The sequence below is a fragment of the Herpailurus yagouaroundi genome, unplaced genomic scaffold (assembly GCF_014898765.1).
Source record: "Herpailurus yagouaroundi ecotype Mexico unplaced genomic scaffold, PumYag 28, whole genome shotgun sequence".
In the NCBI taxonomy this organism is placed as follows: domain Eukaryota; kingdom Metazoa; phylum Chordata; class Mammalia; order Carnivora; family Felidae; genus Herpailurus; species Herpailurus yagouaroundi.
Window position 1 is genome coordinate 79,674,315 of NW_024412376.1, and position 17,643 is coordinate 79,691,957.

At 40.0% G+C, this 17,643-nt stretch overlaps 1 protein-coding gene across 2 annotated transcripts in view; it reads left to right on the forward strand.

Annotated features, from left to right (window-relative positions):
- The first annotated feature begins 1,202 nt into the window (after positions 1-1,202).
- PPA2 (inorganic pyrophosphatase 2) overlaps positions 1,203-17,643 on the forward strand; it is a 90,357-nt gene continuing 73,916 nt past the window's right edge. For both annotated transcript variants that reach the window (XM_040477009.1, XM_040477020.1), the window contains exons 1-2: positions 1,203-1,629; positions 16,827-16,891. In XM_040477009.1, coding sequence (XP_040332943.1) covers positions 1,218-1,629; positions 16,827-16,891 — 477 coding nt within the window. In that variant the 5' untranslated portion in view covers positions 1,203-1,217. The remainder of the gene's footprint in view (positions 1,630-16,826; positions 16,892-17,643) is intronic.

The window sequence follows — 17,643 nt, forward strand, 5'->3', positions numbered from 1 at the left end:
CAATTTTTAAAAAATCTTGTCTATCTTGTTAACATTGAGAACCAGGGATGTACTTGTAGCTATAGAACAGAGGAAAAAAAAAACTAGTTTAGACTGGAATCAGATCCATAATCATGACTTAATCAATGTAACTTAATTAACAATCTGTGCAAAGATGTTTGTCTTGTAAGAGGTATGATTTTAAGTTAGAATTATATTTTTCATGAATTTATGTATTCATTGAGCACAGGAACAGTTCACTTAGAAGCCAATTTTTATTACAGTGCTTTAAGAGATGATTTTAAAAATGCCTTCTCTTTTCATTAAAACCATTTCACTTAGTTTTCGCAAAGATCTTAAATGCATTTTTTTGCCTCTTTCTATAAAATTGCTACTCTTTTTGCTTTCACTTTTAACTGAATAACAGATATTTAACATTGTTTTAATTTCTAATGAAAAACCTTTTTTACTGCTTTCTTCTGGATTCTCTCTTTGATATGTGAGAATTGAACTTTATATTGACAAGGAGGACATTGATGATCTTAAGAAGGTGGAGGAAGCTCATCTGAATTGAGATGGGGAAAGAATGTGGAGATACTACTTAGCAACAACTGTTTTCACAAGTTTTTCTGGAAAGTGAATAACTAGAATTTCATATGCTAATAGAAAAATTTGGTAAAAAGGGACTTCCAGGAGCAATTTACCCCCACGACAAAGGAGCCATTATTTTATGCAGGGCATGCTGCCACAACCAGCAAGGATACTAAATCTTAATTCCTAAGTGTTTAGCACATTAACAATCCAGTGGGTTGGTCAGGGTGAGATATGTTTACAAAGACCTGGGTACAGTACCAAGTGCCACTGTAGAAGTGAAAATATAAGAAAAAGAAAGGCTAAATCACCTTTAGTTTGGTTAAATAGGAAAGGCTTCATGGAGGAGATAGCATTGATGATACAAACATCTTTGCACAGAAGTTAATGTGTTTTTTTTTGCTCTAGAAGTCAGTGTCAAGGTCAAATCTTCACAAGGAGGTCTGATCATTCTTATGATGTTTTTGTGTGTATGATGCTTGTCTCCTACATTGGACAGGATCTAGAGCAGCGCCTGGCACATAATTATCACTCAATATATCATTATAATAAAGATAATATTATGACAGTAAATATTGACTGGATTGGTGAAGGCACGAACGAATATACACATTAATAAGTGACCATGAGCTCCTCAGGGGTGGTGGATGTTGTCTTGTTTACCTTTGAACCCTGACCTCACTGCTCATACAACAGTGTCCCTTACTGCAATTTGCTGGGCACTCCCATTTCTCCCGTTTCTCCAACCAGAGATTGGCTGGGGTGGGGGATCCAGATCCAGACCCGGGGCCAGAGTGTTGACTCCGGCCAGTAGGGGACGCCGGCGCGAGGCTCTGCCAGGACCCCAGCACCGCCCAGCGCAGAGCCGGACCGCCGTCTACGCCATGCGCGTGCTGCTGCCGCTCCTGCGCACGGGTTGGGGCTGGCGCGCGCGGGCCCCAGCTGCTGCCCGCTTGCCCCCGGGAACGAGTACGGGGCCCGGGCCGCACCGCGCCATGGCCCTCTACCGCACGGAGGAGCGCGGCCAGCCCTACACCCCCGATTACCGCCTTTTCTTCAGTAAGTAGCTCGCGGGGACTCCCGCGGACGGCGCGCCTAGAGGCGGCTCGGGCTGGAGCCTGTATGGTCCGCGCGGCCTCCTCCCTCCTTCCTTTGGGTGGCCGAGCGGCCCAGGCCGCCTGCCCGCACGCGGGGGCCCGCGCAGAGCCACGGAGCAGCCAGCGAAGGGGACGACGAACCCAACCCCCAAATGCGGAGCGCAGAGACGCAAGGCAGCCGGCGGCGCCGCGCCGAGTCGCCCTGGGCGCTGCCAACCGCCCTCTTCGAGCCGGGCGCGGAGCGCGCAGGGGCGCCCGCGGTACCCCGCTGCGGCCGCGCAGCCTTAGGCGAGTCCCTGCCGCCATTCCGGGCTCCACGTAATTTAGTCGTGGGAGGGAAGCGCAGAATCCGCCCTCTGGACGGCTTTCTCGGGCGCGTAATCAAGCTCCTCCTCCCGGGGAGGGCCGCCTGCAGTTGGAGAGGCAGGCAGAACTTTGGAGGTGCCTCGTCCCGTGGGTCTTTTTCTGGGGCGACTCTGGCCAAGGATCTTGTCTCAGAAGCATGAATTTATACTCACAGGTTGGCACTTTGAATGCTGTGCTGCGTCAAGAGCCTAGTGGGTCTCAGGGTAGCCAGTGTCCTCCTCACATTGAACAAGCCCCAGAGGGCGACACGAATTGCAGGGCGCCGAGCTGGCCGGCCAAGTCGGAAAATGACCCGGGTTCCCGTTATTCTCATTTTTCTTTGCAGCCCCATGTTGCACCGTGTAGGTTAGCAATAACGCGAAAATAGCGAGGTTGGTCGAGTTGCTTTCATGCCTCATTGATTTCAGAGCCCTAAGGGGAGGAGTACTCTTTCTGTGAAGTCGGCCTTGCCTGATCGCCCATCTCGTAGGAGCACCAGCTTTGGAGGCTTTCAGATTTAAGCCCGAATCCTGGATTTTTCAGCTCTTGGCTCTGTGACCTCTGATGAGTTTCTGACTTGGCTACGCCTTGTTTTTTGTCTTATCTGTGAAACAGGGCTGTAAAGATTACATGGTGAAGTGGTGAATATTATATTATTATATAGTAATTAAGGAAAATATAAAGACACTGAAAAATATTTTACTTGCATGTTGGCTGAGAAAAAATATCTTGAGGAGCCTGGAGTATATGACATAGTTGACTGAGCACTGGCTTTGGAATGGAGAGTCAGTCCTTAATCCTGACTTTGCGGTATGAGCTCTCACTTCCTGTTATTTGGGCAGGTGATTGCTTCATTTCATACAGGGCCAGTGTCTTTAGTTGTAAAATAATGCAGTTGACCTAGCATTTGATCTTCAAGGTCCTTGTTGGTGCTGCCATTCATTGATTGAAGGTGTTGGATCAATATTAGATATTCTGACATTCTCTTTTGGACAGGGCCTCTATTAGGCCATCTCCAGGGCAGAATTGGCCACTCACCATGGTTGGTTTCTCTAGCTACAAGTGTATTTCAGACTCATGAGTTGTCCCTAACTAGAACGCCAGAGATCTCTTTTTTACCCAGTTAGGATAAATGACAGAAAACAAGAAAAAAAGGTTTCCTGAGGTAAATGTGCAAGAATTGGAAGGAAGGGTGGTTTGGGGGAGGGGCCAGGTGGTGAGGTTGTAATTGGAAGGCCATGTGGGGTTAAACAGTTCCTGAACCAAAACACCAGATGGCATCCTTGGCCCAGGACTGTGTACTGCTTGCAGGCAGGGGTAGGACAAAGTGAAAGGAAGCCCCTTCAGTGTGAGGGAGTACGAGGAAAACAGTGAACACATTGCTCCTTTTAAGGATGGTCTCAGATTGGGTATTTTGAACTCTGGCAGTGTCTACATGCAGCAGTAGAGTGTAGTTGTACGTGACTTCAAAGAAAAATATGAGGGGCGCCTGGGTGGCTCATTCTGTTAAGCCTCTGACTTCGGCTCAGGTCATGATCTCGTGGTTCGTGGGTTCAAGCCCCGTGTCAGACTATGTGCTGACAGCTCAGAACCTGGAGCCTGCTTGGGATTCTGTGTCTCCTGCTCTCTCTCTGCGCCTCCCCAACTCATGCTCTGTCTCTCTCTCTCAAAAAAAAATAAACAAGCATTAAAAAAAATATACGAGTGTAGCACCACTTGGCTGAAAAGTGTTATTCAGCATTATTAGAGTGGAATCATTTCCCACATTTCCAAATATATCCCAGTTCCCTGAAATACTACTGCATTGGGAGGTAGACCATTTTTGAGCTTCATATCTGCAAACGCGTTCTCTTTACTGCTATTCAGAAGAATCAGAATAAATGATAACTTTAATACTTTCTTTGTTTTTTCCTTTTTAATTAGTGTGGACTTTTTAGAAACAGTAGCGAAGTGAGACAGAATGATGTAGAGGAAAAGGGATCTTGCAGGGAATCACCAGGCCCCTTTGGTGCCAGCCCTGTCCCTTTATTAACTTTCTGTGTGGCCTTGAGTGAGTCATTTAACTTATCTGTAACTCATTTTTTTAAACCATAGAAAGAGGAAATTGGACTAGATGATCATTTCCCAAACTGTGCCGGGTTGAGCACAGATGTACCATAGTTTATTATTAGGTTTCTTTAAACAGAGGGCTTCATGGTTTAATAAATGAGCAGAACACTTCCCATTTTATCACCATCTTGGAGAGTCACAGTGTGTGTATTAAACTTCTGGGAAATTCTGATGTGAAGTAACTTGTCCTAAAATTTTGACTCCTAGAGCCCTTATTTCTCATCACATTTGTTAATATCATAGTGACTCCAGAGTTTTGTGGAATTAAGTTGGGGAAGCACACATGGCATATGGTAAATATTTAACTTAGGTTATTTCCTTTTTTTTTTTTTTTTTTTTGAGTTCAAGATATAAGACCAAAATTCTTGTCATAATCTGTGAAGGGTGAAAACAACAAGTTGTGGATAAAATTAAATCTTTTGAATATGTCTCGATGTATTAATTCTTAGGCCTCAGTTTTAATGGATACTGCCCTGCAGTCTTTTGAATTAATTGTGAAATCATGATGAAGTTAGACTTGTTTATGGGACCAAAGATAAGCACTGCATGTCAATGTTCCTTTGATAGTCTGTATGTTTTTCTTTTGCTAATAACTTGAAAATTTATTATTTCAGGTTTTTTACATTTTCTCAAAAGATGAATAGAAGCTATGCTTTTCATAGTTTGCACTTTTGTTACTATGGGATAGTAGGGAGCAAGTGACTGGTTTATTTAGAGAAACAATGCTGTAGGTAATTCACATTGCTTTTATTTAGCATGAGAATGAATCATGCAGTTCTTTAACAATGAATTTGTTTTATCATTTATAGTAACTATGTGCTTAAGTTAAAATTATTATTGGTTTTCTTTTAAGTACATCATTTGAGTGGTAGGTGATACATCTGCAGTTGAATGTACCATACATTTGAACTTACTAAAATTTTCTGTGAATAATCCACACAATGTGTGTTTGAGTCTTAAATATATGAGTTTTGTAACTTTTTTTTTAAGTTGGCTCATACCATGGAATTTGAATTCTGTGTAGAACGTATAGAACATTATGGTTATTGTGTGAATATTGAAGAATTATTTGTACTTGATATTCTTCATTGTTAAAGCTTCCAGTAAGTCTCTAGAAATGCTTTTAGTAATAATATGTAATAGTTTGTTGGTACTTGGCATTCATGTAGCTATTTTGTATATATACATATAACCAAATACCGGTTTTGCATTCCATTCCATTTTCTCACTTACTAATACTATTAATAAACTTACTAATACCATTAATAAACTTTGATCCTGATACAACTTGGTGTTATGAGAGAAAAACGTAGGTAATTTACAAAATAATAGAATAAAATCTCAATTCAGTCTAGTTGAAGGGAAAGTTTTGACATTAGCCATGTCAAGTGTATGTATATTGATGGGCCTGAAATAATTCATTAGTTTATGCTCAGGGATGCAGTCTGATTTTTGACAAAGTGAAATATCAAGACAGGATGGTAGGGTGACTACAGTTGTTTGTTGGATTTTCCCTCTAATAAATTTCCTATTGAATTGATAGTAAGTGAATAAAAAAGGATAACCCCAAAACAACAAATAAGAAGGACTCATCAGAGCGGGAGATTTCAAAATATTTATGGAACATGAAAAATAGATGTAACTGTGGTTATTGATGAAACAGCATGTATGAAATCCCAGCTTAAGTATATGTGTCAAGGGTCTGTAGTTTAAGAAGAAGCCAGACTCCTTGCAGAACTGCAGAATGGTTATGGGTGGGATGTGGCACTTATCGAGGAGTCGATGTAAGTTTTATTATGGAATAGCACACAGATGCTTACCATGCAGGTTTAGGACTTGTGGGATTGGCTGACTTCCTCTACAGAAATTGAAGAAAGTGTTTGGAGGGAAGTAGAACAACCTGATGGTATTGCCCCAGCAGAGCCTTCTACATTCTAGCACTTAGGCTCCTACCGACCCCAACCCCCACCCAGTGCAATAGCCAGCTTCTTAGGCATTAGGTGCCTCTCCTGGTTACACATCTGTTTTTCTAATCTCTTATTTTTACTATTTTTTCAAAAAAAAATTTTTAACGTTTATTCATTTTTGACAGGGGGAGGGGCAGGGAGAGAGGGAGACACAGAATCTAAAGCAGGCTCCAGGCTCTGAGCTGTCAGCACAGAGCCCCAGATAGGGCCCGAACCCATCAACTGTGAGTCATGACCTGAGCCAAAGTTGGACACTTAGCCAACTGAGCCACCTAGGCACCCCTCTAGTCTCTTCCTCTTAAATGTCAACGAAATTGTTAAGGATCACCCTCAGGCAGGCTTTCATCACTACTATTCTACCAAACTGCTTTTGTCAAAATGTGACTTCCATGTGGCAAATATAATGACCAGGTTTTTTTTTTTTTTTTTTTTTTTTAATGTTTATTTATTTTTGAGAGAGTAAGTGAGTACAAGCTAGGGAGGGGCCGAGAGAGAGGGAGAGAATCCCAAGCAGGTTCCGTATTGTCAGTGCAGAGCCCAGCTCAGGACTCGATCTCACAAACCACGAGATCATGACCTGAGCTAAAACTGAGTTGGATGCTGAACTGACTGAGCCACCCAGGTGCTCTTATAATGTTGTTTTAAGTTCTCATCTCACATGAATTATCAATAGAACTTTTCAGTTGATTACTTTGTCTTCCGTGAAACATTTTTTTTCTTTTATCTCTAGGATAACATTCTCTTTTATTTTGATGGCTTCTCCAGCAGTCTTCTTTTCTGGATCCTCATATTTCTGAACTCTTAACTTTTGAAATGCTCCAGGATTCAGTACTTAGCTCACATCTCTCTCTCTAGCGCAAGGGTTGGCAAATATTCTGTAAAGGGCTGTGATAGTAAATAGTAGCCTATGCAGGCCATAAGGTCTCTGCCACAACTACTTAACCCTGCCTGTAGCACAGGAGCAGCCAGAGACAGTAAAAGTCTGAACATGGTTTTGTGTTCCAACGAACCTTTATTTATACAGACTGAAACAGGCCATGGGCCAAAGTTTGCTGACTATAACCATTGCTCTCTGTGATCCCTTTTGGTCCCTTAGCTTTAGATACCATCTGTGTTTCCCAGATGTGTAACAGCCTGAATTTCTCTTGAACTCATTTTTACACGTCCAGTAAGCACACTCTGTATCTTGAAATCATTTTTACACATCCAGTAAGTGCAGTCTGTATTTCCATTTCATTGTCTCAGAGACATCTCAAGGTTCATGTGTACAGGACTCCTGATCCCAGTCTCCACTCAGTTGGTTGTTTCTGTCCTCATATGTGTAACCAGCAATTTAGGAACCATTCTTGTTGCCTTTCTTACTCTTACCTCTCTTCTAGGTCAGTAGTTTCTCCCTTCATCTGTGCTTTTGAGATGTATCCAGGTGATGTTTACTTCTCTCCACTTGCACCCTTGCCACTCTATCCATCTTTCCCTTGACCGACTGCAGTCACCTTATTCTTTCCCTGCTGTTCCCTGTGTCCTCCTGTAGCTGCTTTCCATATAGAAGCCCCCTTGATCCTTTTGAAGTGGAAGTCACCTCATGTCCAGGCTCTGCTCAAAACCCCAGTGACTTTTCATTTCACTCTAAATAAATTTTAAATATTCACCACAGTCTACAAGGTCCTGTATGACCTACTGCTGGGGCTCCTCTCTGAATTCGTCATTTACCACTCTTCCTTTGGATCATTCTGCTCTGGCCATTTTGGCCTCCTTGCTGTTCCTGTAGCATTCCTCCATGGATGTCTGTTTGACCTGCTTCCTTACTTTATTTCTGTCTGTGCTGAAATGTTACCTACCGGTCAGATCTCCATTCTTTCAGTTTAGATTTTATCCCTTCCCTTACTCCTTTCTTGCCCTTGTTTGTTTTCCTTTGTGGTACTTATTGTACCCCGTATAGTTAGAACATACCTTTTCATTGCTTCCGTACCTACGCCCCTACTTGAATATAAATTTCATAAGAACAAGGAATTTGTACACCTACGACCTAAAACTGCTTGGTATAGTATATGTGTTTGGTAAATATCCAATGAATGCATTTAAGGAAATCTTATGAATTAAATAGGAAAAAGAGAAAGTAGAAAGAAGAGAATTCGAATTTTAAGTAGTCCAAGGGGTATCCTCTGAGATTTTAGAAACCTACATCCTTTAAAAAGGAAGAGGAAGCTATGAAGAAAAGATAATCACGATGTATTAAAATGCTGTGATTGTAGAAACAAAGGACTCTGTAGAAGGTGTAGTGGGACAAATGGTGTTGTTGTTTTAAGCCACCAACTTTGTGATCATTTGTTTTGGCAGTCCTGGAAAACTAATACAGAAAAGTTAGAATATAAGGTAAAGAAATCTATGAGAAAGTAGAACAAAATGTCAGACAGAAAAATGAGGTAGAAAGAGGAGACATAGAGATTTAATCTAGGTAGTCCCAACATTTGACTAATACAAGTGTCAGAAGGAATGGAGGGGTAATTACAAAGGGATAGATAACAGAAGAGATCTAAGAATTTAAGGACCTAAGCATTCCTAGTCCCAGATGCATTATAAAATCTCAGAAAACTGAGGCTTTTATAAAGAAGATTCTGCAAGTCCTGGGGCTGGGGACAGAGGAGGGAGGGAGAACAGGTCACCTGCAAAGGAATGATAATCAAACTGGTATGTGACTTACCAGCATAAATGAATGCTTAAAGACTGGAGTAGTGCCTTAAAAATTCTGAGAGAAAAGAATTTTCCCCCTACAATTTATCCAGACAACATTAATCTAGACTGAAGACCAAATAAAGATATTTCAGACATTTAAGGACTTGGGAAATTTACCTTGTATGCATCCTTTCTTACAGAACACAAATTAGGGATATGCTCCAGCAAAACAAGTAAGTAAACCAAAAAAGATGGATGAGTGCATGGGGTCCAGAAAACAGAGCTGAGTTGGAGACCAAAGAAGCAAAATCTTAGGGTGCCAAAAAAGCATTCAGTCCGTGTTGCACCAAAAGGATAGCGATTTCAAAGGGAACTGTATAAAGAGAGAATTCCATAGTCTCTGTGGAATCTGTGAGGCATTTGAATATAGATATGATTGTGACTGACAATGGAAGAAACATAATTAGAAGCACAAGTCAAAATAGAAGCCAAACAGGAAAGGAAATTTAACTGTAACACTAGGCCAAAAATCAGCACATAGACAATGCTTCTCAAACTTACTTCAGTGTAAGAATTATTTGCGGGTGCTTGTTAAAAATCTAGATATCCAGATCTCTTCTTAAGATTCTGATTCCCCGGGGCCACCTGGTTGGCTCAGTCGGTTAAGCGTTCGACTTCAGCTCAGGTCATGATCTAACGGTCTATGATTTCCATCCCCGCGTCGGGCTCTGTGCTGTCAGTTCAGAGCCTGGAGCCTTCTTTAGATTTTGTCTCCCTCTCTCTCTCTGCCCCTCCCCCACTCACGCGCTGTCTCTCAAAATATGAATAGACGTTAAAAAAAAAAAAAAAGATTCTGATTCCCGGGTCTCCTGGGTGGCTCAGTCAGTTAAGCCTCTGACTTCAGCTCAGGTCATGATCTCACAGTATGTGGATTCAAGCTGCTCCGCGTCTGGCACTGTGTTGACGGCTCAGAGCCTGGAGCCTGCTTTGGATTCTGTGTCTCCCTCTCTCTCTGCCCCCCCCCCCCCCTTGCTTGCTCTCTGTCTTTCTCTCTCTCAAAAGAAATAAATAAAACATTAAAAAATTTTTTTGAAAAAAGATTCTGGTTCCCTAGGTATGGGGGTCTAAAGACTTTTCTTTTTTTTTGACAAGCACTCCCAAGTTTTTCCTATGATTAGAAAAATTTTGGAAATACACTAATAGGAAAAGCACAGAAAAATTCAGTGTGATTGTAGAACATTTATCAACCTTGAAATGAAAAAAAAAATGAAAATGCAGAAGATAGAAATTAGGAGAGAAAGAAGAATGAGGAGAATGAGGTAAAAAGCCAGTTAGTAGGGTCAAGAAATACTGTGTTTGGTGGAACATTGGAATCAAGCTATAGTGTGTTAAGATTGGTCAGTAGAGAATTTAAGAGGAATACGTTGGGGTCAAATGAAATAAAATTATATCTTAGCATTGGAAACAGTAGATAATCTCTAAAATTGGTAAAGTAAAAAATTATCATACAAATATATTATTTAGGGAGATGTAGATAATCACTAGACCTAAGGTAAGTTAAAGAGGTGAAAGTAGGTTGTTCTAAAAGTGGATCTGAATTAGAGAGAGGTGGGTACTGATGTCATTTTTTTTTTTAATTTTAATTTTTTTATGTTTATTCATTTTTTGAAAGACAGTGACAGAGCACAAGCAGGGGTGGGGTGGAGAGAGAGGGGGACACAGAATCGGAAGCAGGCTCCAGGTTCTGAGCTGTCAGCACAGAGCCTGACGTGGGGCTCGAACTCACGAACTGCGAGATCATGACCCGAGCTGAAGTCCGGTGCTCAACCGACTGAGCCATCCGGCGCCCCCTGATGTCATTTTTTTAACCATGTACATGCATTGCTTTGTTTAAACAACAAAATAGGTATTTAAAAAGCAAACTGAGGGGCGCCTGGGTGGCGCAGTCGGTTAAGCGTCCGACTTTAGCCAGGTCACGATCTCGCGGTCCGTGAGTTCGAGCCCCGCGTCAGGCTCTGGGCTGATGGCTCAGAGCCTGGAGCCTGTTTCCGATTCTGTGTCTCCCTCTCTCTCTGCCCCTCCCCCGTTCATGCTCTGTCTCTCTCTGTCCCAAAAATAAATAAACGTTGAAAAAAAAAATTAAAAAAAAAAAAATAAAAAGCAAACTGATAGCAACAACTTGGTTTTAAATCTAAAGAAACAACCAGTCTGAACTTCATATAGTGAAGTTCTCACTCAAGATTTATTACTAATTTATTATTCTGAGGCTCTGAGAAAGGGCTGTCTGTACTGTGCCTCAGTTCTGTTACCTTTACAAAGTGCCATACATTGCCACAGTGCTTGCTGCATATACCACATCTCTCTGTCTATGGCTCATATGTATAATATAGATTACCCTTTTTGTTGTATAGAGAGGATCAGGATAGATTCTACCTATCTTTAAGTCTACTTTTAGGGGCTCCTGGGTGGCTCAGTCAGTTGAGCTTCTGACTTCGGCTCAGGTCGTTGTCTCATGGTTCATGGCTTTGAGCCTTACATCGAGCTCTGTGCTGACAGCTCAGAACCTGGAACCTGCTTTAGGTGTCTCCCTCTCTCTCTCTGCCTCTTCTCCACTTTGCTCTCTTGCCCTCTCAAAAATAAATAAATAAACTTAAAAAAAAATAAATCTACCTTTAGAGATTCTTCATACTCTTTATATGGAGCATACTAACACCTCATAGCACTGACCTTAGAAAACTTTTAATGGGTTCTTCTTCCTTCCTTTGTGCATTAGGTCAGTGATTAGCTTTCTGATAATGATGCCAAGAGGACCTTTGTCTTTGCACTTACTGGATAATGCTTATGTAGATGATTTAGTGCATTCCCTTTCTTGGCTGTGGATATAGCTCACTTTTAGCACGTTTGTATTCCAGCATCTATTACGTTACCTTTTACGTACAAATTGTACATTGGTCAATTGAAAAAATTGAGAAAATTAAGTTTCAGGGAAATTGAGTGGCTTTATCAAGCTCAGTAACTAGAAGTCAGGCTCTTGATCTCTGTATTCATTGCTCTGTGTGAATTTACTGGTGCATTGCTCATCAAAGCATTATCATTATCTGACATTTAAAGCCATATTTTGTTTTTATTTTAGTATGTGTAATTCTTTTATTCTTTTTTCTTCATTAGTACATTTTTATTTATACTGTTTCGTGATCCAGATGGCTTCCAGTAGGTATGGTTATCTGAGACCACTCATTCACTAGTAACTCTTTTTACCTTCCAAGATGCCAATTAGATACCACTTAAACATATGTATTGGCATTACCATAGTGTTTGAATATGATGTTTGTTTTTAAAAGTTTATTTTTTTAAATTTTTAATGCTTATTTTTGAGAGAGAGAGAGGGAGAGAGAGAGACAGAGACAGAGAATGAGTGGGAGAGGGGTAAAGAGAGAGGGAGATAGAATCCAAAGCAGGCTCTAGGCTCTGAGCTGTCAGCACAGAGCCTGATGCGAGGCTTGAACTCACAAGCTGTGAGATCATGACCTGAGCTGAAGTCGGACGCTTAACCAACTGACCCATCCAGGCATCCGTATTTTTTTATTTTTTGACAGCACACACGTGTGCTTGTGCAGGAGAGGGGCAGAGAGAGAAGGAGAGAGAAAATCCCAACCAGGCTCTGCTCATAGTGCAGGACTTGATCTCTCGAACTGTGAGATCATGCATGACCTGAGCAGAATCCAGAGTTGGATGCTTAACTGACTGAGCCACTCAGGCACCCCCAAATATAACATTTAGATTGCAATTTAAAGAGATAGGTACCTAAGCACACTTCACAAATCTTTAGCTTTTAGTAATCACAGCTTAGGCTAGTCCCATTTTTCACTCAGACTTGAGTAACATGCATTCATCTTAAATCTTAGTTTGTTGGGGCTTGTCCCCAGTTAACAAGACCATTGGAGCTCTAGAGAAATTTAACACCAAATCAGTGTACTAGAGGTATTTTTCACTCTTAATTACAAAGGCAGCCCAGCTATTTTGTCAAATTTCCTATACTTCCTTAATTTTAATAATGAAGTTCCCTGGTCTGTGCAACATCCTGAATTCTTAGAGCTGGGATTATTGTTAATTCCCATCACAGTGATAGGTCTCAAATGTAATTATTGATATAATCTGCTAAAGGATTGCATTTTTCTCAAAACTGCCTTACCTTTGTGACTTAAAGTGAAGAATTACAGACTGATTGCTCATTGGAACAAGAGCTTCCATTTATACTTTTTTTAAATTAAAAAAAATGATTTTTTTTAATATTTGGTTTTTTTTTGAGAGAGAGAGACCGCGCACACATGAGCAGGAGAGGGGCAGAGAGAGAGGGAGACACAGAATCTGAAGCAGGCTCCAGGCTCTGAGCTGTCAGCACAGATGCGGGGCTCAAACTCACGAATGGTGGGATCAGACCTGAGCTGAAGTTGGATGCTTAACTACTGAGCCACCCAGGCGCGCCTTTTATTTATACTTTAATACATACTTTCCTTAACTGATTTTTTTTGCTCCATATTTATTTTTTAAATTGCATACATTAGTTCACTTTTTTTGTGTGAACAGTTCTGAGTTTTGATAAAATATAGATTCATTTAAATACTGTCATAGTCAAGGCATAGAACAGTTCGTTACCCCGAAATAGTTTCCTTGTGGTCTCTCTCTAGCCCCCTTACCCTGCACCCTCAAGCCCTGGCAGTCACTGATCTGCTCTTTATCCCTATAGTTTTGCCTTTTCCAGAATGTCATGTAAATGGAATGGTTTGAGTCTAGCTTCTTTCACTTGGCAAGAGTTCATTCTTTTTCATTTGGGACTAATATATCATTGAGTAAAACACCCATTAGATGGGTGTAGCAGAGTTTATCTGTTTACTATTTGTACATTTAGTTTGCTTCCAGTTTTGATTTTGAATAAAGCCACCTATAAACATTCACTTATAGGTTTTCATGTGAACATAAGTTTTCATTTCTCTCGGTCAAGTGCTTAACAGTAGGATTTCTGGGTCAAATATTTAACTTTATAAGAAATTGCCACACTGTTTTCCAAAGTGTCTGTATCATTTTCAGTTTTCACTGCCATAATTTATTTTAATAGAAAATAAAGGTGACCCATTTAAGTATCTGTGTTACTTATAGAAAAGTAAATAATCATGCAGCAAACTGATAATTTCGTTTCTTGTGTTACTCATAGAGGATTTTAAATTCAGGCAGAGAATTTGACGTTTGATCTGGTATGGAAAAGCATTTTTTAAAGATGCGTCTTTTTTAACTAATGAAAAGAGCTTTATAGGTCATGGCCAGATTTTTATATATTTTGTCACTTATGTACTCTTAGTCATCTTTATCCTACCTTGTACATGATCTTTCATGCACAACTCCCTTGTTCCTAGAGTGGGAAAAGAAAAATTACATGAACTTTTTGGACGGAAAAATGAAATTGTAATAGAGATGTATTTATTGAATGCCTACTAAGTGCTGGGTACTTTCTGGATGCCTGGGACTGAGGAGAGAGCATAACAGAACAAATGAAAACAAACAACAGAAACTCCTTCCTGCAAGAACTTTAGTAATAAGTGCTAAGGAAAGCCTGTGAAGCATGAGAAGAAGAAATGCAGTTTTGGTGGAGTGAGGGCCATTGTTAAATTCTATGCTTCTCACTTTAGTGGGCTGACACCACAGCTTGTTTTTGTTTATTTAAATTTTATTGTGAAATAATTTCAGATTTGGCAGAGTTGCAAAGATGGTACAGAATTCCAGTATATTCTCTTACCAACTTTCCTCAAATGTTAATATCTTTCATTAACAGTGTACATTTTTTAAAACTAAGAAACCAACATTGGTACCAACTGTGAATTCCAGATTTTATTTGGATATGACTAGTTTTCCCACTAATGTCATTTTTTTTCCTACAGAATCCAGTTCAGGGTACCACATTATACTTAGTTATTGTATTTCCTTACATTCCCCCCAATCTAACAATTTCTCAGTATTTCCTTATTTGTTTTATGAGTTTGAGACTCTTAAACAGTATTGGTTAATATTGTGTAAAACGTCCCTCAGTTTGGATGTATCTGCTGTCATTCTTGTGATGAGAGTGGGGTTATGGGTTTGGGAGAAAAATACAAGTGAAGTACATACCCTTCTCATCACAGCATATCAGGAGGTACATGTTATTAATATGACTTCGCTGGTGATGTCAACTTTGATCACTTGGTTAAGGGTACTTCTTGCCAGAGTTCTCTACTGTAATGTTATTGTTTTTCCCTTTCTATGTTGAAGTGAGTCAGTCATTAAGTTTAGTCTGCACTCTGGGAGAGCAGGGTAAGCTTTCTTTCTTGGAGGGGCGACATCTATATGTATATATTTCTTGGAATTTTTTGTAAGAAATGTTTGTCTCTTCTCCCTCATTTATTTATGTAAACAATCATTTATTTGCATTAGTGGGTCTCTTGTATTATTTACTTAATAATTTGGTTTGTGATCGAATACTCTGTTATTTGTTCCTCAGTTTGTTCCACCTTTGACCTTTGGGAGCTCTTGTAGATTGGCTCCATTTCCTTTCGACATACTGCCAACCTTTTGTTTCTTTGAGCACTTGGTTGATTTCTGGTCCTACAGGATCCATTGGGTTCATCTTGTATACTTTTTGTCCCAGCCTTAGAATCCGCCTCTTCTTTAAGAAGTCCTAGTTCTTTTTACTGGAGAATAGTATTTGGAAACCCAAGATTTGGGAGCTGAGTATACTCATTGCTATTAGGGTGTCAGCCAGTTCATGTTTTATTTTGTTAAATTTTTTTTTTAAAGTCTAAATTTGAAAATTATGCCAAAGAGGTAGCAGGCCAGAAATAAAACATACCCTGACTTAGGTAATTATAAACTGAAAAATTTTTATGGCTGTATTAAGCCCAGCTTTTAAAATATGCATTTTTATATGCAGTGAAGATAAGACAGTTTTTATTATTAAAGTTTGTTTTTGTTTTAAGCTTACCTTAATATAAACATTCTTATCACTGAGTGGAAACAAATGATTTGTTCTTTTCTTTTAATTGGGTAGGATCTTTACATCCTGTTCATAGGATTGTAGACAGAAATTGGGAATTCTGTTGTTAGATTACTCCTCGGAAAAGTGACATTAGTTTTAATCCAGTCACTTATTAATGAGTATCTGTTCACAAGTGAGATATTTCATATTTGGGGCTTTAGTCAATTTTAGACATTTTCTGCTTTGGATGTGTTAAGCTAGAGAGAGAAGTACAGTTGATCCTTGAACAATGCAGGGTTAGGGGCACCTGCCCACTTCACAGTTGAAAATCCATGTAGAACTTTTGACTCTTCAAAAACTTAACTTCTTTTTTTTTTTTTTTTTTTAACGTTGATTTATTTTTGAGACAGAGACCAGAGCATGAACGGGGGAGGGGCAGAGAGGGAGGGAGACACAGAATCGGAAGCAGGCTCCAGACTCTGAGCCATCAGCCCAGAGCCCGACGCGGGGCTCGGGCCCACGGACTGCGAGATCATGACCTGAGCCGAAGTCGTACGCTTAACCGACTGAACCACCCAGGCACCCCTCCAAAACTTAACTCTAATAGCTTATATTGACTGGTAGCCTTACTCATTACATAAGTAGTAGATTAACACACATTTTGTATGTTACATGTATCATATACTGTATTCTTACAATAAAGTAAGCTAGAGAAAAGAAAATGTTACTAAGAAAATCATAAAGGAGAGAAAATATATTTACAGTATTATATAAAAAAAAATCTGTACCTAAGCAGTTCAAACTTATGTTAGGGTCAACTGTAAATTATTTCAGTAAACCAAATGTGGATTATTTGGTATGTATTCTTTGTGGTCATCATATTGGGGCAAGTTTTAAAAGTTGAATTAAACTTTAAATTGGGAGTTAAAGTTAATTTCAAAAAAACTTTAAAAACTCCTTTTAGGTTTAAAAGTGGATAAGGATATAATTGCTCTGAAGAACAGGATAGTCCATTGCTTTAATTCTGTATTTTTATTTTTGTTTTTTGTTTTTCCTTTGCAGAGAATGTAGCTGGTGACTACATTTCCCCCTTTCATGATATTCCTCTGAGGGTGGACTCTACAGAGGTATAGTTTTTAACTTGTTTTGGGGGTGACAACATGTACTTCTAGTATCACCACAAAATACTTTTTAGAAGCATTTTGAAAGGAAAGAATGTGGGTTGGAAGTCAAGAAGGATAACAGAGTTATCACAACAAGATTGTAAGCCTCCTTCATGAATTGGAATTAGTGTGAGAATAGGATCATTCCAGGAGGAAGGTTATGGAACACTGATGTGGGATTGGTGCTGCCTTCCAGCCCTTCAGAGGCCTGGACTGTCAATAAGATGGCTGCAGGGAGAATAATAGTGAAGATTTATTGAATGCTCATAGTGCTTATCCAAGCACTGTGCTCCGAGCTTGAGTTGCATTATCTGAGTACAGCTAGGGCTACTGTTATTACCCTTATTTTGCTAATGAGGTTCAGTACCTTGCCCCTGGTCACAAATCTATCGTCTGTTGTGGGAAGTGGGATATGAATTTAGGTGCTCTAACTCCAAAGGTTGTATTCTTAATTGCTCTTGTGCAATCATTCCAGCTCATTACTTCTAAGTAGTATTCAGCTGCAGGACAGGAGGTCATATAATCTGGAGAGAGAAAGAAGGCAGAGAGAGGGCAGAAAGAACTCCATTTTACTGTATGTGTGTCCATGTGTTTTGTTTTGGCCAGTGAACAGTCCAACCCAAATATCTCCTGTCTCCCAACACCACTGCTTGCTTTTGGCCAAAAGTGCATGCATTTATTTATTCACTTACTAATTTCTTCTTTCAGTAAACAGT